Consider the following 21,484-nt stretch of genomic DNA (forward strand, 5'->3'; position numbering starts at 1 on the left):
TTATTTATTTATTTATTTATTTATTTATTTATTTTGGGGCAGAGTCTCTCTCTGTCACCCAGGCTGGAGTACAGGTGTAATTATGGCTCACTATATCCTTAATCCCACAGGCGCACGTGATCCTCCCACCTCAGCCTCCTGAGTAGCTGGGACTACCGCCATGTGCCACGACACTTGGCTAATTTTTTTGTTTTTAATTTTTATGTTGTAGAGACAGAGTCCTACTATGTTGCTCAGGCTGGTCTTGAACTTCTGGGGTCAACTGATCCTCTCACCTCAGCCTTCCAAAGTGCTAGGAATATAGACATGAGCCATCGAACTTGGCCTCTTTTGAAATTTAGGTGTTTAATACTGAATGATCATATTTCACAATGCTTGAACACTTATATAAACTGTTACTTGTTGATAAGGCCAATGATCTTCTCTGAGAGACCTAAATTACATATGGAATGTTGTGCATTTTGGCCTATAACAATGACTTTCACATTTTTGTCATTGCACATACCTATCAGTACAAAGCAAATATTAATCATGCATCTGCAATATTAATATATTTACACATACATTTATTCTAATGCTAATCCATGCATTATATTGTCAAAATTTTTGTATTGCTTATTTCTAGATAGAAGGTAAACATAAAATTTAGTGTTGTCTTTCTATGCTTGTATGTTGTCTCTTGGCTGGATAACATTACCTAAACAATCTCAAAGTAATTTTCTGAACATATTCGTTCATGTCATTCACTTTTCAACTGAAGAAAAGTGACCTTTCAAGTATTTACATCATGTCACAGTGAATTGATGTAGCTTACAATGTAGGTTTTGTTCTCTTAATTGTTTTCCTTTTCTCTTCATCTTTTATCACTTCCTAATATCTGACAGCTCTACTCCTATAATATATTTATATTGAACTAATTTAAGATCCTTTGGAAATTATATTCATTCACCTTCCAATACCTTATATTTCTTATACCTGATTCATTTTTGTGTGGATTAAAATTTACTTACCACTCTAATCAGAAAATCTCCCCTTATCCTTGATGACTTGGCACAGCACTCTCACAGCATCAGAAAATGGTACTTTTAGAACACTTGATACACGGTATTTCAATAATTAACTCACTCCACATCTTTTTACTGCCTTCCTCCGTCACAAAATTCAAGCGTTTCTACACCCGTAACCATGCATGTAGTGCATTTGCAGTCAACAAGCTGAAGTCCCAGAAAACTGATGTGTAGTTTTATTCTGAAACTCAGTAGCTTTGAGATCCAAAAAGAACAGATTTTTCAGTCTGAGTCTGAAAAGACCAATGTTCTAGTGTAAAGCAGTCAGGCAGAGAGAGGGAGAGTTGACTCTTACTCAGTCTTTTTGTTCTGTTCAGGCCTTCAGTTGATTGGATGAGGCAAACTTGGCCCACCCGCCTGTTTTTGCAAGTAAAGTTTTACAGGAATGCAGAGATGCCCATTTGCTTACGGATTGTGTGTGGCCGTTTTTGCTCTGAAAGGTCAAGATAGAGTGAGGTCTAAAGCCTCGCCAGGGCTGGTCCCCGGTCAGAGAAGAGAGCAGTGGCTGTGATGGGGCACCTGCTGCCTGGTCTCTCCCCAGCCCTGTTGTTAGCCACCAGGCATCCCAGGGACTCCTTTTCAGATTCTCGTAGGCACTTTGGTTCTTTTAGCAGATCCCCCCTCCACATCTCAGGTTAGCAGTCCCCAGGCATGGTCTTTAAAGGCTGGGGAAGAACCTGCCTGCGTGGCACCATGGGAGGGGTCCTCGTAGCGGAGGGGCCAGCAAGCCATCTCTCTCCCAGGATGTGCTTGTTCTCCGTGGGCGTCAACTGGGCAGCTCTCCCTGGACTGCAGAGCACCTAGAACATTCTGGCCTGGGGTTGGTGTGACGGAGCATCTTCCTTGGAGTTGGGGAGCCTGGGTTGGACTCTGCCCACCCCGGGCCTGCCTCGTGACTTGGGGTGATTTCGTGTCCCTGTGAGCTGTAGTTTCTTCCTCTGTAAAGTAAGGGTGACATCCTCTCCCGAAGATGACAGATGTGGTGCCCCCGCCCCGTACCTGGTGCCAGGCCAGTGCAGTCAGGAGAGGTTGTGCCTGGCAATCTTCATCTCATGCTTATACTTGGTTTTTATTTTTAAATATTTATTTATGTATTTATTTGAGATGGAGTCTCGCTCTGTTCCCCAGGCTGGGGTGATTTCGGCTCACAGCAACCTCTGCCTCCCAGGTTCAAGCAATTCTCCTGCCCCAGCCTCCCAAGTAGCTGGGATTATAGGCACGAGCCACCAGCCACCATGTCTGGCTGATTTTTGTATATTCAGTAGAGATGGGGTTTTGCCATGTTGGCCGGGTTGATCTCGAACTCCTGACCTCAGGTCATCTGCCCACCTTGGCCTCCCAAAGTGCTGAAATTACAGATGTGAGTGTACTTAGCTTTTAGAAAGAGTATGCCAAGAACGCTTTTTTCTTCCTGCAGCTGCACTTAATTTCTTTTTCTTTCTTTTTTTTTTTTTTCCGAGACGGAGTCTCGCTCTGTTGCCCAGGGTGAAGTGCAGTGGTGCGATCTCAGCTCACTGCAAGCTCCGCCTCCCGGGTTCACACCATTCTCCTGTCTCAGCCTCCTGAGTAGCTGGGACTACAGGCACCCGCCACCACGCCTGGCTAATTTTTTTGAATTTTTAGTAGAGACGGGGTTTCACCGTGTTAGCCAGGATGGTCTTGACTTCCTGACCTCATGATCCGCCTGCCTCAGCCTCCCAAAGTGCTGGGATTACAGGTGTGAGCCACCACACTCAGCCAGCCGCACTTAATTTCTGTTAACGTCCACTTCTGGCCACACTCAGCCCTGTCAGCTTTTGGTGATGCGCCAGAGGCCGCTGAAGGCCGTGTGTATGGCCAGGAATGCCTCTCCCTTCCAGTCTCCTTGCTGCCACCCAGAGCTCTGGCTGACCCTAGCAGGACAGGCCCCCACAGGGTGTGTCTCCACCTCTGGGTGCTGGTGCTGTGGGAAGGGCAGGGCTTCCTGGGCAGCCCCCGAGTTTTCTTTCAAGAAACCTGAGACCCCTGCTTCTGAGAGGGCTCCAGTTCCTGCCGAGCAGAGCAGGACCCTGCAGCGACCTCAGCTTGGCAAGACCCCCTGTGGTGCACCTGAAGCATGTTTCTTCCCAGAGAAGCCGCTGGACCTCGTGTGAAGGGCCAGGTCATGAGACCACACACGTCTGCTTCTCACTAAGCTTTGAGTCATGCGTGGGGCACGGACCTCCCAAATTCCAGTTTCTGTGCTGGGTGAGGCCCAGAAGCAATGGAAGGGAGGGGTAGTGGGGAGGCAGCAGGCCTGGCGATCAGGGCGCAGGGTTCCCCCCGCTCTCTGAATCTGGGTGCCTTGGACAAGCCTCCTTGCTCTCTGGCCTCAGTTTCCCCATTAGTAATTGGTGACATCAAAGGCCTCTCATGGGCCAAAGACACCACACATCTGCATAAAACAAAACAGAAGAGAGAGTAGTGGTGAAGCTTTTGTGTGCGAGATCGGATAATTTCAGAGTAAAAACTCAGTATTTCTAATTAGGTTGATTGCGGATGTTGGTGCACAGAAAATTCTATGCCTTCGCGTCTAGATTTCTGTGGGGCAATTTGGCAGAGTTGGCTCAGGGCACCTCCCCCTCTTGATTTCGTCCCCTCTGGTGGCACGTGTCTCCGAACGCTGGGAGTGACTGAGAGCCGCAGGGCTGACCGAGCCTCTGTGCGGAGCTCCGGGAGCTGCGGGAGCAGTGGGCGGCAGCAGGGTTATGTTCCGTTCAGCATCTGGCGTGAGAGTTTGCCAGTCTCCACCCTCATTCCTCACTGTGGTTTTCCTTTTTTTTTTTTTTTTTTGAGACGGAGCCTCGCTGTATCGCCCAGGCTGGAGTGCAATGCACAATGTTGGCTCACTGCAGCGGGGCTCTTGGGTTCAAGCGATTCTCCTGCCTCAGCCTCCCTAGTAGCTGGGATTACAGGTACCCTCCACCATGCCCAGCTAATTTTTGTATTTTTAGTAGAGACAGGGTTTTGCCATGTTGGTCAGGCTGGTGTTGAACTCCTGATCTCAGGTAATTCGCCTGCCTTGGCCTCCCAAAGTTCTGGGATTACAGGCGTGAGCCAGCATTCCCAGCCCTTTACTGCCATTTTCAAGGCTGCTGGTTGCATTAGGGACGTGTGCCTGAGAGGCTGGGGGACCCCCACGTTGCCCCTGCTGCTTTGCTGGGCAACAGCATGGATGGTGGAGAGCTGCAGCCGGAGTCTGGTGAGATGAACAGAGTGGCCAAGCTTGTTACCAGACTACTCTGAGCACTGCTTTCCTGACCAGATGTCCATCTGCAGCTGCCCTGTGGACTTGGGGAGTGGGCAAGCAGTCAGCTCTGTCCGCGGGGTCTTTTCTCCATCTCCCAGGGCTGTGTGTGCCCTGGCTCGGCGCTGCCTCCCATGTGCTCCCGTGTCCAGGGTCACCCTCTTCTTTGTGGTTTGGAAACTGCCCTGCCTGGCCTACGGCCCGTGGCTCCGGCTGAAAGCTGGGACCCCTGGAGATGGGTGGCTCAGCCCAGCCTGCTGGGCCCACTCAATGCCATCTTGGGCCTGGCCACAAGTAGGTCAGATGCCAATTCAGTGAGATGCGGGGAAGACGAGGGAAATGACTTATCAAGAAAACAGTCTTAATTATGGCTCTTTTACAAAAAAAAAACACCATGAACCCTCCCGAAAATCAAGTGCAGCCTGTGCTGGTTGTGTAAGCCGTGGAAGGCACTGGAAAGCCAGGAAGAAGAGCGCCCCCACGCCCAGCCCGCAGCATCTCGCTGGCTTCGTGGTGGCCTCTCCTCATCCCAGACTTAGAGGCGTGACCAGGCCGGGGCATCTTTCCTTCCTTGTGTTGTGGGGGCTTGGGCAGGCCCTGCTGCCGGCCTTATGGGCAGCACAGGGGCCCTGCCTAGGTTGGCCCAGGCGCTGTTCTAAACCTCCCCATGGTGACCTTGCTGCCTTTGTCTCCGTGAGCCTAGGAGTATATCCTGAATTTTGTATGATTTTGTGTTTCCCATTTTCCCATGTTCCTTAATTTTTTGTTGTTTCTGCATCAGGGTGGAGGCTACCGAGCCACATCCCTAACACCAGCAGTGAGCTGCCAAGGCCCTTGCGCATGGGCTAGGCACTGTCGGGGCCTGGGCTGGCGCCACGAGTAGCCCCCGCACGCGCTAGGCCTATCTGGAGCACGTGACTCACTTGAGCTGGGAGCACCAAGACCTTTGCCTACATGTGTGGAAGCGAGTCAGGCCACAGCAAGACCTGAACCCTGGTGGGATTTGGAGGTCCTGGTTTAAGACCTTGGCACTTCCTGTGGATGTGGAAATCTCCCATTGAAAGCACTCAAAGAGTGCAGTGGTGAGAGCAGCACCTCCACACGCCACTGCCTCCCTGCCCTGGCGCGGATGTCCCTGACCTTCCCCTCTGCCCAGACAGGGCCTGTTTCTCAAGGAACCACACCAGTTAGAAGGAATCCACGGGAAGAAATGGCCGGAGAGCTATAAGGCCAGCCACAGAGGAGCCAGTTTTGGAATTTCCCACCAAGGGTTCAGCCTGCTGCTCACCCTTCAGCCTCTGGTGCCCCACGGCTCAGCTGGGTTCTAGGGTCTACGTGGTCTCAGGGCAGGCCATGCAGGGCTCTGCAGTGTCACTCTGGGAGAGGGCTGTGGAGGCAGCTGCAGGCCCAGTGTGCCGAGTCCACAGAGTCTGGATGTGTCCTACATAGGCCCAGAGGTTGTGGGGCTCAGAGAATTGAACCACGTGGGAGGAGTGTAGTGTGGCAGGGGCCCCATATGAAGCCCGCTGTCCTGGAGGCACTGGGGCGGCGGCGGGGGTGCAGAGCGGCCGATAGCCTCCAGAGGATCTGGGTGAGGTTTTCATGTGTGTTTTCCTAGAGGTCTTGCAGTTGTGAGGACAGAGGTCCAGGGCACAGTGGCCTCACCTTGGAGTACACAGAGCCAGGCTGTCTCCATACAGAGAGACTTAAACTCACTTAGACCTGGGATGGTGGCTGGTCAGGGTTAGGCTGTAGGTGGCAGGACGTGGCCACACCGTCAGGGGTTTCCCGAGATGCCGCAGGCTCAGGTCTGTTGGGGAGAGGCCTGGGTCACCTGGTGCCTCTGAAGCCTCCTGATGTGACCGGGCCTTGGTGGACCTGCAGGAACTGTCGGCTTCTCACGGAGGACTCACCATGCTCTGCTCTCTTTAGGACGAAACAGGTGCCTATTTAATCGACAGAGACCCCACCTATTTTGGGCCCGTGCTGAACTACCTGAGACATGGCAAACTGGTGATTAACAAAGACCTCGCGGAGGAAGGTAGGCCGACTTTTGAGCATAGGTGCCTTAGCTTTGGGGGCAAGGGCCTGACAAAGTTGCCACGGGCTCCACTTAAGACGCAGATGCCTGCAGCCTGGGCCCCCAGGGAGGAGCAGGCCCTGTACTCTGAAGCTGGGGCCTACGTTCTGGTGCTGAGGCCACGGGCAGCGGCGCAGCTGCCGGAAGGGAGGTCTGGGGACCCTGTGGCTGTGGGGTCCTCCCCGGCTGCAGCTCCTTGGAGGCCTCCCTCTGTGCAGGCTCCAGCTGGCGACACAAGGGGGCGAGGGGCTCCTCCCTGCTGTGACTGAGGTGGTCTGAGCAGGTGTGTGAGGCACATGCCCGGTGATGCCCACGGTGTGGCTCAGGGCCCTGGTTCCCTGGCCTGCTCTCCCTCAGGGACAGCCCAAGGGTGGTATCTCTGTGCCATCACCTGGACTGTGCCTGCTGCTGCCAGCTGCCGTGTTCCATTCTGAGTGGTGGTGGTGCAGGGACGGCACCCACACGCGTGGGCCCAGGCTGGCCTGCCTGTGTGCTGTAGTGCTGGCTTGGCTCAGAACAGCCCGAGGCCTTGCCATGAAGACTGAGGGTTTCTGGGCACCTGCGTGCAGGCGTGGCCCTGCTCCCCGGCGTCCGTGTCTGTGCATCGGTCTGTACTGGGCAGCGTCTCACTCCGTTTTTGCTCTGGGTCTCTGGGCCTCGGTATCTGCCTGCCTCCTCCGAGTTCACGCGGGGCGCGGGGTGACGGGAGCTGTGGCCCAGCCCTGCTCCCGCTCTGAGACTGTGACCCACGCTGCCCACTCCTGTCTCTTTGGCAGGCAATGTCTTTCATATGCGCTCTCTCTGGTCGCCTGGGCAGCCCCTTGTGTTCTGCCATGGAGCCGTTTGAGTCCAGGCTTCACTTTATCTCAGTCTGCCCCTAGTGGGATTGGCTCAGAAACAGGCGCTAGACACAAACCGCCTGGGCTCGCTGGCCCGCCTCTAACCCGCCTCCGACGCGGCCACTCGCCCTCGGTGCTGGACAAGGGGGCTGTGCGGGACCCGTGCAGGGCTGGGAAGCCTGTGACTCTGAGGCTCTCATCTCTATCCTGTGTGGCTCTGTGCTATGTAGGTGGCGGGGTGTTGTCCTGAGCTGCCATGTCCCATGTGTGGGTTCGTCTGGAGACCACCCATGAGGAAGCCCTGAGGCTAGACCTGTGGAATCTGCTCTTAAGGCTCTTAAGGGAGGTGTGCAGTCCCTAAATGCGGCACATTTAGGATGGCAGACTTTGGGAAGAGCTGGAAGTGACCCTCTCAGCCAGCCACAGTCTTCCCTTTGAATGGGGTAAACTGAGGTGCCAGGTGACTGAGACATATACACAAGGCTGCAGGCCTGAGCCCCACACAGCACCCCACCCAGTGGCGTGGCCGTGAGCAGGTTCCCAGCAGGAAGCCTTGGCCTCCAGGCTTGGAGGGAAAATGCCAGATCCCACCCCTTGCATGCCGTGGCCTCAGTTTAGGCATGCACTGAGCTGCATGTAACCAGCGACTCCATACCTGGTGGGCCACTGGAGGTTGCTCGAAGTTGCCTAGGGTGACCTGAGCTGGAGGTATTTAGTCCACACGTCGGCCCTCTCGCCACAGCCCCTCCACCCATAATCCTGGAACCCCGCAGGGCTAACGTGTCTGCAGGAAGCCTGTTAGGATGGGGCCTGAGCAGCTCACGCTGGGCCGAGCCATGGGTCCTCATTGCAGGGGATTCTTTGGTTTCGTTTGGTTTAGTATAGACAATTTATTTTTCTTTATTCCAGGAGTATTGGAGGAAGCAGAATTTTACAATATCACCTCGTTAATAAAACTTGTAAAGGACAAAATTAGAGAACGAGACAGCAAAACATCACAGGTAAGAGAAATAACTAAGGCTAGAAGCTTTTATGGCTGGTGTGAAGGAATGGCTCCCTCTTACTCCCCCGATCGGCTGCCTCCCACATGAGTCCTGCAGTCTGGGGCTCTCCTGCCCTGAGACCCTTGTCCTCTGTCACCACCCCAGTGCCCGCCAGCTCCGTCTACAGCCTCGCCCCAGGCCCCCTTGAAGGATCCGTTCAGCCTGCCCGGCCCAGCCTCTGGGAGCCCCCAAAGGATGGTTGTAAGGGAGTTGGGCATGGGAGATGCGTGGAGGGAAGGAGGGCCCCATGAGGGCTGGTCTGGGAGACCCTGAGGTGGATGGCATCTTGTAGGGAGCAGAGGGTGCCAAGGGCCTGCAGCTAGCATGACTGGAGGGAGACAGCAGAGGGGTCATGTGGATCTGCACAGGCGTCAGAAGGACCTTGGTTTTATTGGGAAGAGGGGCGAGTCGCCACAGACAGACCTCTCACACCTAGCGCAGCCCTTCTGCAGCCCGGGGAGCCCAGGTTGTTGGTGGGCTGTGCCCAGTACCTCCTGTGGAGGGGCCACTGCTGGGCCTTGGGCATCAGTCTTGTCCCTGAGAGCTGAGCCTGCCCGGGCCCCAGCTTAGCATCCTTGGGAAGGCACCAGGAGTGGGTGTGGGCCACACTGTGGCTGTAGCTGCCATCAGAAGTCTCGGTCCACTTAGAGCCCTGGGCCCTATGCAGAGACTCCTAGCCTGGCCGCTCAGGGCCACTGGCCACCTAGCGACATGCCCAGTTCCCCCTCCTGCTGGAGTTCCCTTGGCACCACTGAGGGATCTGGAGGGGCTCCTTATCTGTGGGGCAGGAGCTGTGTCCCACACCCTGGGTCACCTTGTCCAGCCTGCTTTTTTCCCTGTTGTGTGACCGGGCTGTGTGGGTGCTCCCTGCCTCAGTCTACCTGCCCGTATGACACAGGTGGGTGAGAAATGGTGCAGGTGGGAGAGTCCTTGCAGTCCAGTCTTGCTGTGACACACAGTAGCATCTTACTGTCTTGCAGAAGAAGGCACTCGGTTGTGTGACCTCGAGGCCACTGTGTGCCTTTGTCACTCATACATCCCTGGCATGAGTCACCATCTTAAGGTCAAGGACCAAGGATCCCTGAACCCTTTCTCACTGCTGTGTTTCCATCCAGCTCTGTCTGCAGCCGGAGTCCTCTGTAATGACTGTGTCTGGGACATGGGGCCGCCCTGCCCACTGGGGAGCAGCTCCATGCAGGCGGGTGGCCCTGGTGGCTCACCATCACTTCCAGGACCACAGCTGCCTAGAGGGGCATAGCAAGTGTGCCAGGCAGGTGGGGGATTAGGAGGTGGATGGAGTTTTGGGAAGCAGCTCAGCCTTGAGGAGGCCTGAGTCCAGGCTGCTGCTCAAGTTCAGGAGCCTCTTCTGGTAGCCGGGAGTGAGCTTTGTCTGCCACTGGCTCTCAGGGCCCTGCCTGCCAGAGCCTTTCCTGACCAGTGAATTCAGGGCTGCATGGTTCCTGCGTGCGGAGCAGAAATGGACGCTCTCGTGTCGTCATGTGGAGCCACAGGTGCTCTTGGGATTTCAGGAACATGACTCATTTTATTTTGGAACTTAGAAATAGAAATATTTTTGGAGGCGAACGAGGAAGCAGAAAACAGCAGCTGTTCGGGCCGCGTGTTTTGATTTTGTGGATGTGCTCAGGGTTGCTTTGGGCCTCGTGCCCTGTGCTGAGAACTGGAGAGTGAACCTCAGCCTCCCTGGGTCACCTGGGCTGGGGCCACAGGCAGCAGCGGGACATGGGTGGCCCGCCCTTACTTGTGCCCATTGTTCTTGCAGGTGCCTGTGAAGCATGTGTACCGCGTGCTGCAATGCCAGGAGGAGGAGCTCACGCAGATGGTGTCCACCATGTCTGACGGCTGGAAGTTTGAGCAGGTGAGGGGTCGTGGCCAGGCTGGCGGCAGCCATGCTGCAGCTGAACTTGTACTCACAGTGGCTCAGGGCTCAGTGCTCCTGGAAATGCAGACTTCGCTGCTGGCATCTTCCTGCAGTTCCGGGGGTGCTCACGACAGTGGCCTGCGCCCTGTTTCCACTGGAGGAGCCGTGGGAGTTCGAGTGTGGTGGGCAGAGGTGTCTCAGGCTCTGCCCCGTACCTTTCCCTCCTCCCTGGCCTGCCTCTTCTTCCCAGCGCTGCACTTTCTTCACATCACCTGGCACCTCTGTGTGACCAGGGGATTGGTGTCCCCAGAGCCTCCTGGCAAGCCCACCACTCAGTGCACGCCCCCGTCCCCCACAGCTCACTCCAGTGAAGCATATGGAGGCCCTGATGCCCTTCTCAGGCTGCCTCCCTTCCTGCCTGTGCTGGAAGGTGCTGCTAGGCCCCCGTGCCTTCTTTCCACCTGGCTTTACCAAGCTGTGGCGGGTGGGGTCTGATGGGTCTGTGCAGGGCGTGCCTTCTTCAGCAGCTTCCATGGGAGCCACCTGAGTGCTGCATGGGCCACTGTGCTGTGGCCTTGTGGCTTGTCATCGGGGACCTCAGGACACATGAGGCATGGCCTCTGAGTGGGGAACCCTTGCCCACGGCCTGGCTGCCACTGTTCCTGGTGCTAGGCAGACACTGAGGGTGGGGACAGTGACCTTGCCCAGCCCTCCCTGTCCTAAGAGTTTCCTCTGTCACTTGCTTCTGTCTGGGGCAGATTCTGTCCATGACCCAGTGGCCCTGCCAGGTTGTGGGAGTGACAGGCTCAGCCAGTGTCCCTCTGAATGAAAGCTACCTTTTCCTTTGAGTCTTTCAAAATAATCACATTGTAGGGTACTCTGAGCCTCCCCTTAAAATGTCGCCAAAGACATTTGCATCCCACCGTCCACCCTGAACCCCTAGGCTGGGGGCCGGGGTGACTGTGGGTCTCTGTGCTGACAGGGCAGCTGACCAGCAGCCTGGGCCCTGCCCTGCACTGGCGGCTGCATGTTTCTCATGCTCTGACCTCACCAGAATCGTGCCAGAGGCTCCCATGGGAACAGAAATCTCCACTGCTAGGCAAGCCCCACCTCCCCGTTGTCAAGAGGCCCTGGGAAGCTGTGTCAGCAGCTCGGGGTCCGTGAACAGGGCTATCCCCATGTGGCACCTGTGCTCTTCTTGCAGCTGTCTTGTGACTTTTCTGTCTGGGAGGGAGCGATGTGTCTTGCCCGTAGTGGGCACCTCCCTTCCGGGGCGGCTTCAGGTCTTTCCCCTTAGCGCTTCTGGGTGGATTCCGAACCCATTGCAAAGAACGGGTGTCCTCCCCGTTCCTTGATTATGACCTGCTTGGCACGCTTCATCCCTTGGCGACCCCTTCTCCCAGTTCATGTAGGGAAGCTGCTGGGCTGACCAGCTGCCCCGGCTGTGGGGTGGGACCCTGCGGGGTGCTGGGAGGTGGCCAGACCGGACCTAGGGTCCCCAGTGGTCAGCAGGGGATTGCGAACAAGGCTTGGGAAGTGGCTGGGGTGCCTGTGAGGACACAGGGGCTCCGGTGGGCATGGCCATGAGTGCTCCCAGGGATACCCTTAGCTGCTCGGGCCCATGCCAGCACCCCTGTGGCCGCCTCACTGGGCTGGGTCCACTGTTGCCCACTGGGTCAGCCGCCAGCGGCACAGGAACAGCAGCTAACTGCGGGTTGCTCTCCCGGCCATTGGTCCAACTGTGCATGTCATAGTGAGGCCAAACTGTGAGTGCCACCCAGCTGCTTTTTGGCTTGGTGGTGTGCTGCTGGCATGCTTTTTGTGATTTGCATATTGCATTTTAATTTTCCCTTTAAAAGCACAGAAGTTCCTAGGGGCCCAGATTAGCCAGCCATGGGCCAGATGCCTGGCCAGAGAGACAGGTTGGCCCTGGGCCTGCATGGCCTGGCCTGCCTGGTCACCTGGAGGGAGGCAGGTTGGAGTGGCCCAAGGGTGTGCCCAGCAGGCTGCAGCAGACCCACCCTGGCCGAACTCCTGGGCAGCACAGCTCCTCCAGCGGCTTTTGGTCCAGTCAGCGGGCCCCAAGCTCTTCCCTCCAGGCTATCAGAACTGCCCTCCACTCTCCTCCCGCTGCCCCTCTCCCTCCACCCCAGTTCAGGGACCCTTCTGCGCCCCTCCCCCTGGGGCAGCGGCCCCTTTTGTCCCAGCTGGAAGCGCCAAGGAAAGCTCAGGGTCCTCGCAGAGGACGAGTTCGCCCCGTGCCGTGCCATGGTGTGGGGGTGCCACACGTGTGCTCGTGCAGGCGTTCTGGGGCTTTGTTTTCCATCCATTTCCTCAGGCGTCGGCAGTCTTTGCTGCGGCTTTCGCGGTGGCAGGCACGTCCTGAGCCTGGGCCGGTCAGCCTGGCTGCGTCTCTCTCAGGCTTCAATGGGCTGCATCTCAGGCTGTGTCTTCCCTTGCAGCTGGTCAGCATCGGCTCCTCTTACAACTATGGGAACGAAGACCAGGCGGAGTTCCTCTGTGTGGTGTCCAAGGAGCTGCACAACACCCCATACGGTACAGCCAGTGAGCCCAGCGAGAAGGCCAAGGTGAGAGCTGGGATGGCCCCGGCCTGGGGCAGGCTTGGGTGGGAAGGCTCTTGCCCTCTCAGAGCTTCCTCCTCTCCTGCCATTCTCATCAAGGCCCCAGTGTCCGCCCCTGTGGCCTTGCTGACTGGTCAGACGCATGGTCTCCCGTGGGACAGGGTCTGTCAACACAGGCTCCCAGTAAGCTCCTGTGACCTCCCAGCCTGCACACAGAGCTGCTCCTGGAAGGGGCCCCTGGGCCTACTGCAGGGGCTGTGCTCTTAGGAATGCCACTGAGGGCTGTGTCTCAGGGGACCCAGGGTTCTCTGTTCCCAGGGCACAGCCTCTGCTGTGTGAGTGAGGACTTGGGACGCTGAGGCCTGGCTGGCATAGGGATCTGGGCCATCCCTGAGTGCAGGGATGTGGGGGTCCAGTTGTCGTGGTGGGGATCTGGGCCATCCCTGAGTGCAGGGGTGGGCACCCTGGCTCAGCCACTGTCTGGGCCTCATCTTTGTTGAGAGGAGGGTGTCCTGCAGGCCCTGGGATTCTCAGGCTGCACAGAGTGGGCCCTGTGTGGCACCCAGCCTGGCAGCACTGGCGCAGACTCTGCGGGGGTTCAGGCCCTTCTGTTTTCTGTGGGGCAGGCAGCTGGGGTGAAATTCAGGGACCCCTGCCTCATTTGCTTTCAGGTTGGCCCCGTGGCCCTGCCCACAGGGGACCCATTCTGGTGGCATTTCCTCTGGGCACATTCTTAAGGTTGAGACTCCAAGATGGACAAATGTGACCATCTGAGCAGAATCCGGCCTTGGCCTGGGCCAGCTCCACCTGGCAGGACTCCCGGACCTCAGAGCCAGGTGGTGGCTGGAGAGCCCTTGGCTGGGGTCTGCATGGGTCTGGGAGAGCCTGGGTGGTGGGGCAGGCTCTGTGGGGAGCCAGCCTGGGGTGAAGGCTCGGGGCATTGGCAAAGGATGTTGAGTGGGTGCCATGAGAGGCCAGAACTGGAAGATTTTTAACTGGTGGCATTAAACCAGGGACACCTGGGCAACCGCAGACTCTTGGCTGGGGGCCTCTGGCCAGCCACCAGCAGTCCAGGACTGTCCCTGTGAGCCTCTCCGAGTCGGCCTTTGGAGGTATGCCTTTGGGAACAGAGGGGCGGGGCCACCAAGCACGTCTCCTGGAGGCCTGTGACCCGGTCACTGCAGCCTTTCCACCACGGGCAACTGTCCTGGCCCAGAGCCTCCCTTGCTGGCCGCCGGTTGCCCTCTTGCTGTGGGCAGAGGGCAGTCCTGCTCCACCACTGTTCCTCGAGGCCGGGGCAGTATAGGGCTAGGACAGGCCCTGGCTCGTGACAGCCAGGGTGGAAGCTGGGGTTTCACTGCCAGGCTTGGAGATGCTCTTCCATTTGAGTCTCAAGCCTAGGAGGCAACCCCTGGAGCTCAGTCACAGGGAGGCGCTTCTCTTCCTCTTGGAGCAGTCGTAGGGCTCTTTTCTAAATGGTTTTATTTTTAGAAGTTTTTTATTTCTGAGCTTAGTTTTTATAACCAAGCTCCCCTGGGCTCCTATCCCTCAGGTGGCTTGGCAGCTGCAGAAAGGACACGCTCTGTACTGTGAGGAAGCTCCAGGCATGACCCCAAATCCATTTGTGGTTGAGAATGTGGCCCTATTTCATTTTCCAAAAATACCTGCTCTGAAGTGGGGCAGCTGTGGTGGCTTCTTGATGGGGGTGGTGTCAGCAGTGCCCCGGAGGCAGAGCTCAGGCCAGGGCCTCAGGAGGCCGTGGGGAATTGCTGGGGCCACAGCTGGAGGACTGTGATGGGGGCACCCGAGTGTGGCTGGGCTGCACAGGCCGCATGGTCTGCAGGCCCTCGTCCCTGGTGTCCCTGCAGCATGTGTGGCCTGGTGCTGCTGGGCAGCTGTCCACACTTCAGTCAGCGGTGGCAGGAGCAAGGGGTTGCACTTGTTGCAGGCGAAGGTGGTCCACACATGAGCACACCTGCTTCCCACGCCAGCCCCTCAAGAACTTGTTAGAAGGACGCGCAGAGCTCACAGAGCGCTTGAACTCGGGGCTGCTGTTTATTCCCAAGGAACAGAGAGACAGGTTCAGATCAGCAAGGGCGGGCGCCTGGGCAGAGGCCAGGGTCTCCCCCGGCGTCGAGCAGTGCCCGGGCGGCTGAGGAGGGGGTTTTTGGTGTTTTTGGGGCTCCATTCCATAGCCACGCTCGATGGGTAGGTCCGCCGCCTGCCACCATGGCTGATCCCAGTCTTACCTCCTGTCACCCAGGGCCCCACCCTCTCTCCCGCAGCAGTGGGGCCAATGCAGTGGGGTCCACAGAGCCCAGGCAGCAGAGGCCCTCCTATCAGGCCAAGATCTGCGAGCTAGCGCCATCTGCCAGGAGTGGGGCCGGAGGCCAGGTGCCTCTGGACAGGGTTCAGCCCCTCAGCATGTGGTGGGACAGGACCAGCCCCAGATCACGAGATGCAGCTGCCTCACACAGGGAAGTTTCACCTCTGAGATGTGGCAGAGCCCCTGAGCCTGTGTGTCTCTTCATGGCGTGGCCTCACTGGAGGGTCACCGGGTGTGGGGGTTTGGGCCCGGGGTAGCCGCCCACCCGCACTGTCCTGACAGCCTGTCTTCTCCCCTACTGCACGCTGCACGCCGCCAGAGTGACGACGAGGACGAGGGGCACCCAGGGAGTGGCTCAGATTAAGTGTGAATGTCATGGTGAGCTCCGTGGCCTCCTTGACCCCATGGCCCCAGCTGACCCTTGCTGCAGACCCTCCCTGTGTGTCTGTCTCTGCCCCGTAGTTGACAAGAGCCCTCCACACTCCACGCCAGCTGTAGATCCGAAATAGCACTTTCTGGGGGGCGGTGGGGCTGTTGCTGTGGGGGCAGACGCCCAGGGGCAGTATTGGGGCGTTTGTTGGGATGACTGGAGGGTGCCTGTGTCAGGCCAGGCTGTGGACGTCAGTAGTCGCGAACACAAGAGCCCTTCCTGGAGGCTGGGCAGGGAGTGCCACTCCTGCTGGCAGCCCTAGTGGGTGACCTTGTCTGGCTCAGGCCACAGGCTCAGGGCCAAGGGGTCAGGACCACTGCAGCAGACAGCAGACCCCGATCTCAGCTGCCAAAGCCCACGGCATCCCTGCTGTGCTCAAGCCTCCCAGACCAGCGTGTCCTGCAAGCTCCTCAGCCACCCGTGCCTGCCTTCCTGTGGGGTGCCTGGCCATGGGGTACAGCCTCAAGGGCCCCCTGGTTGGTGTCTGCAGTTGGGCCTTCCTGTGGAAGATGGCTTAGGGCGAGAGTGTGTCCAGAAGACGTGGGTCTCAGCCTGGGGTGAGAGTAGACAGAGTAGCTAGTGCTGCCCCGGCCAGTCTTGGGAGGGTGAAGGACAGCACTTTGGCTGCAGGTCTCCAGGGGGTCTCCTTCCCGCATCAGGAGGGAGCTGTTGGGGCTCCCGGATGCTCCGATGCCACGCTGCTCGTGGCCTGTCCACTGCACTGCTTAGTTTTACAAAGGGCTGGTGGGGGCTTGGGAGCTGCACTGTCTCCCTGAGTCAACTCCAGACATCCCAGTAAACTTGGGTATCACCCTGGCCCAGGGATGTGCTGGCCTGCGGGATGGGCTCCTCCGAGGCACTGGAGAGTGAGTGGGAGCCTCGAGCTGGAAGTGGCCCAGGGCACTGAGCCTCAGGTGCACCGTTGGGGGTGGAGTATTGGAGTTAGGCTGAGCAGCTCAGGGGACATGGCCTCCGGGAGCCTTCGGAACAAGCCTGGGGCGGCATGCACCTCTCACCACTGCCCTCTTTCTGGTCAGTGCAGCATGGCAGTGACCTTTGGGAGGCTGTGCCCGGCGTGGGCCCGGGCATTGCTGCCCCACCTGGTGTTTCGCAGCCCTCATGTGACACATGGAGACAGCCGTTGTGGGCCACGCACAGTGAGGCTGGCTTGCTCCGAAGCTCCCTGCCCGGAAGCGTGGGCTGGTTTCCCCTCCACATGGTCTCTGGGGCTGCCGTGGCTCATTTTGGGAGTTCAGCTCAGCAGCATTGACCAGCGCCTGAGCCTGTTCTCAGGGGAGCCCAGGCCGACTTGGGGGTGGCCTCGGGGGGTTCCTGGATGCTGGTGAGGAAAGGGAGGGTACCCCAAGGAAGAGTTCTGAGGAGGTCAGAGGGTGGGGAGGGCAGGGGCCGAGGGGCGGTGGACTCTGCAGGGCTGCCGTGGTCCAGATGAGGAGGGGTCCCCACAGCGTGATCTGCACTTGGGGTAGGCCTCTGAGGGCTGGCCGGTGTTCCATGGGGCAGCCGGGAGGGGCCGGCATACGAGGTGGACTGGCCAGGCTGAGGTGCGGGGCCGAGGGCTTGGGCAAGGGGCATCTCCAGGAGGGTCTGGGTGTCGGGGTGGGGGTGGGGGCTGCAGTAGGCATAGAGGAACGGAGGGAGACAATCGGGGAGCGGGGACTGCTGAGGGACCCACGGGCCGAGTTGCATTTCATGTCTGAAACCCAGGACTGAGTGGGTGAGAGGGCCAGGAGTCAGCACTTTTGGGTGGGCCTGGGAGGGGCTGCCATGCACAGTGAGCACTTCCTGTGTGGGGCCTGGAGATGTGCCGGTCACCCCGGTGAAGGTCCTGGGCCTGCCAGCTGAGTCCCCAAGAGCCTGGCCGGTGCTGCTGGGTTCTCAGGGCCCCCCGAGCTGACCCCAGGCCTGTGGGCTCTGTTCTCTGGAGCAGGCGCCTGGTCAGGGCCACCTCCCTAGCCCAGGGCCCAAGTCCTCATTTTATGCATTTGGTGTTTTTCAGATTTTGCAAGAACGAGGTTCAAGGATGTAAGGGACATAGTATTGACAGCTGAAGAAATGATTTACGTTTTCCCAAGATGTAATGAACTGCCATGTCCAGGAAGCTTGGCTGTGAGAAGAAACCTGCTTTTGATCATTTTTCTAGAGATCTGGGTGTGAATCCTTTTTTGCCTCTGAGGTGGGTGGTGAGAGACGGGCCCAGCTGTCCAAGGCCAGACGTCCCCAGGTGGGGGGAGCGCAGCGGCCGGGTGGGCACTGCCTCTCGGGGGGGCCTCGATCTGTTTTTTCCAAGTGCCACATGGGACTGAGGCAGACGCTCCCAGTCAACCCGCTCAATACTGAAGATGGTGTGAAGGAAGCGTTCTTGGTGCTACACAGTCTGGAAAAGCAGCCTGGGCTTCACTGGCAGGAAGCGGCCGCAGCCGCATCGGTGTCCAGCGCGTCGTGGCCTCTGGTCCAACCGCCAGGCCCTAGTCTCAGTCAGGGAGTCTGCTCTGCCTCGCAGGCGGGATCGCTGGTTTCTCTCAACCTCGCAGAGCTCCTGACACAGGTGGCTTCTACGTCGTCACTACTTCCCGGTGTCATTCCGAGGCTGGGCCTTCTTCTGACACAGGCTCCAACCCCGCCTGACCAAGCCTGGGATAGTCAAGGCTTCTCAATTTGTATTTTCCAGGCGAGAGAACTTTGTACCCCTTTTCCGTGTGGATAGACTCCCCAGTGTTTATACTCTGGAAATGCCCACAGGGCTTGCTGCGTGCAGACTGATCTGTTCCACCCGTTAGCGTGAGGTAGCAGTGTCGCCTCGTCCCTCCCACTGCGGGCTCACGGGGAGCTGGCGCCTGTCAGTGCCTTGTTGCGCCTGGCATAGAGGTTGAGCTGGAGGCCTGTCCACTGGCTTCTGGAGCTGAAGGTCTGGGTCACGGTGAAAATTCGGGATGTTTACAGAGCATCACAAATGCCTCTCTCTCGCCGCTCTCTCATTTTCTTTGTGTAACTATGCAGCCTTTCCTCTCTTTCTGGGATGTTTGGGACTTTACTCGACCTGCACGGGCTCTGCCCGACATGCCGTGGGAGCTGCTGGGATTCCTTTAGAAACCGCTGCCCGCATGCTTTGAAAACAGACCTTTCTCAGCTGGCTGTGGGGACCTGTCAGAGTCTGGGGACCTGGTGTGCAGGGCAGGCTCCAAGCGCTTTGCTTCCGGACCTCAGGCTTCCCAAGGGGCGCTGTGCAGACTGACCACCGGCCTCCCGCCTGCAGGTCAGAGGCTCTGACACTGTCTGGTTTCCAATGCTTCTGGAGACTTCCTGCCTAGGCCTCATCCTCTTCTTTGCCAGTCACCTGATTAACCAGTTCTCCAGCATTAGGACTTACCTCCTCGTTTTTGTAAGGTCTCTTGTATGTTGTTACATGTTTGGCTTAAACAATTTATAAAAGCCTTTCTAGAAGGCAGACTTAGCCACGGTCGACCCTGTCCTCCCCAGCAGAGCCCGGGAGGACGACGGCCACTGGGGCTCCTGGGCATCCTCTCTGGGGAGCTGCTGGCCGCTTAGCGTTGTTTGACTTTTGACCTTGACATAGTAGATAGGCTTGTGGTTTTTTTAATTTAAAGATATTAAGACTTAATTCACTAAAATTTATTCTGAGGGGATATTTATACTTTTATACTTTTTTAGGTATTGTATTTTATCAGCTTACAGTTTAATGCCTAAGTTTCCCCTGAAAATAGCAAATAAAATTGTGTATTTATGAATGAGCGTAGCAGCTGTTAATGGTCTTAAGATGCAGGGAAATGCCAACCCGGGTCGCTTGGACCAAGGTGCTGCCTCTCCAAGCCGCCCAGCCCCACTGGCCGCCACGGCTCACTCGGGGCTCTGCCTCTCAGTCGATGACCGGGGCAGAGCCGGGCAGTCCACGGGGTGCTAGCTTGGCTGGGGCCACTGGATCAGAGCTGCACAGCCTATCCCTGCATCCTGCTCCACCTGGACACCTCACCTGCCTCCAGCAGATATCATACCCCCATCCTGGGGGACTAGAGACCATGTACAAGGGCCTTTTTTTTTTTTTTTTCCTTAAGAGACAAGGGTCTTGCTACGTTGCCCAGGCTGGTCTTGAACTCCTGGGCTCAAGTGATCCTCCTGCCTCAGCCTCCCAAGCAGCTGGGATTCCAGGCGTGAGCCATTGCGCCCGGCTCAAGTGATGTTTTTTTTGGAAGTCCTGATACCTCAAGTCAATGTCCACCTCTCCTCCCTCACTTTAGCCTGCAGCCCAGGTGGTGACAGCAGGAGCTTCCTGAGAAGGTCCTGGGGTCCTGGCACCCCCTCCCCAGCTGCTATGACTTCCCCTGGTGGCTGCTCTGCGAACCTGGTCCTTGGACTCCCTGCCCCCCTGCAAGGAGATTCCCATTCATGGTGTCCCCCAGGGCCTGGCTGTCTGAGGTCACAGAGCCTCAGGCTGTAGTGGCCTTGTCCATCCTGTTTCCAGGTGTGTGGCTGGCCCAGCCTGACCGCAGCACCCTGGTGAGGGGTGGAGTGGGTGACTGGGCTTCCAGGAGCCCAGCATGAGGCCGGCACAGGGGTTGGGAGCAGGGGAGAGACCCAGATTCTGCTCCAAGGGGTCTTCCCACTGCCTGACTCCCACCAGGAGCCTGGCTAGGCCTTGCAACCCCTTGACCGGGTAGAGTTGTGGGCACTTGGGAGAGGCCTCAGCATGGCAGGCATCCCTAGCCAAAGCCCAGAGCAGGTCTCCCATCCAAGCAAAAGGCTGGAAAGCAGACAAGCCGTGCAGTTTGGATCCTGAAGCCGAGGACGCTTAGGGCCGCTGGGTCTGCTGGGCAGGGAGGGAGCCCTGTTCCTCCTCAGACCTAGGGCTCCGGCATAGCCCACCCACTGTGGGGGCTGGGGCCCCGCCCCACTCCAGGAAGCCCAGTGTGAGGGCAGAAGAGGAGGCAGGGGTGGGGCACGTGCAGATGCCTCGCGTGGGTGCCCATCCCCCCAGGCTTCCTGCAGAGCCCATGACTGGAGCCCTCCAGCAGCTGGCACCACCCTCGACATCCCTGCATTTATTGGTGTCCATTCAGCAGGGACTTATGGCACCCTCCTTCCTCCTAGAGCGCATGGCAGTGGCTGGCTGGGGTAATAAAGAGCTGGCCCCACAGTATGGCCACCAAGGCCCTGATGTGGCGTCTGTGAGGGGTGGTGACTTCCGGCACCTCTGCACTCTGAGCTATGTCCCCCAAGATGGGTCAGTTTGCCCTCAGACCAGCCCTTCCTCCCCAGCGTTCCCAGGCCTGGGGCTTGGCACAGGGAGGCCCAGCCTGTGGCTGACCCCTCACCGCAGTTCACCGCTCCCGAATGGAGCCCACAGACTTCTTTCCCGGCGCTCCCGCTGTGTGTGTGGTGTGTGTGTGTGTGTATATGTGTACGTACGTACTGGCTGTACATGGTGTGGGTGTGGTGTGTGCCTGTGTGCGCATAGTGTGTGTGGCATGCACATGTGCTGTATGTGATGTGTGGCATGTGGTGTGTGCCTGTGAGTGGCATGGGTATGGTGTGTGTGTGTGTGTGTGCGCGCGCACACATGGGCCAACTGAGCCTGGGGATGAAGGCTGCCGCCCGCTCTGCCTGCCTCCCTGGGAGCCACAGAACATGCACAGTCCTGTGCCAGGCTCTCCCTCGAGTTCCTCCTGGAGCTGGCAGGGGCCCTGCTGCCGCCCACCTGGCAGATGGCTCAGAGCCCTGCTTGGTGGCAGCGTGCAAAGTCTGAGCTGCACCCCCGCCCCAGGGTGGAAAAGCGACCTGTGGCAACCTGGACTGGTCCCTTCCTAGCGTCCTTCTCACAGCGTGCTTCGTGGGAGCTGTTAATTGCATGGAATAGACCTGTTTTCCCTTCTTAACCCCTAGTCTCTGCAGAGAGTGTTTTCTGCTCCCCTCCCATGGGCATCCGCCTGTTGACATCCT

General features: G+C 57.8%; 1 protein-coding gene across 1 annotated transcript; it reads left to right on the top strand.

Annotated features, from left to right (window-relative positions):
* Positions 1-6,125: 6,125 nt before the first annotated feature.
* Positions 6,126-19,278, top strand: LOC135965279 (BTB/POZ domain-containing protein KCTD5-like). Its single transcript, XM_065521802.1, has 6 exons — positions 6,126-6,140; positions 6,265-6,373; positions 8,161-8,252; positions 10,075-10,170; positions 12,636-12,761; positions 17,529-19,278. Exons 1-6 carry the CDS (start codon positions 6,126-6,128, stop codon positions 17,556-17,558), a joined length of 468 nt encoding a protein of 155 aa, XP_065377874.1. The 3' UTR covers positions 17,559-19,278.
* Positions 19,279-21,484: the final 2,206 nt, after the last annotated feature.

The sequence above is a fragment of the Macaca fascicularis genome, chromosome 10 (genome assembly GCF_037993035.2).
Source record: "Macaca fascicularis isolate 582-1 chromosome 10, T2T-MFA8v1.1".
NCBI lineage: Eukaryota > Metazoa > Chordata > Mammalia > Primates > Cercopithecidae > Macaca > Macaca fascicularis.

What these genes read in the sequence shown, in the direction of transcription:
- LOC135965279 (XM_065521802.1), top strand. An exon ending in CAAAGACCTCGCGGAGGAAG is followed by an intron (nt 6,374 to 8,160) that starts GTAGGCCGACTT and finishes TCTTTATTCCAG; the next exon opens with GAGTATTGGAGGAAGCAGAA. An exon ending in GAGACAGCAAAACATCACAG is followed by an intron (nt 8,253 to 10,074) that starts GTAAGAGAAATA and finishes TTGTTCTTGCAG; the next exon opens with GTGCCTGTGAAGCATGTGTA.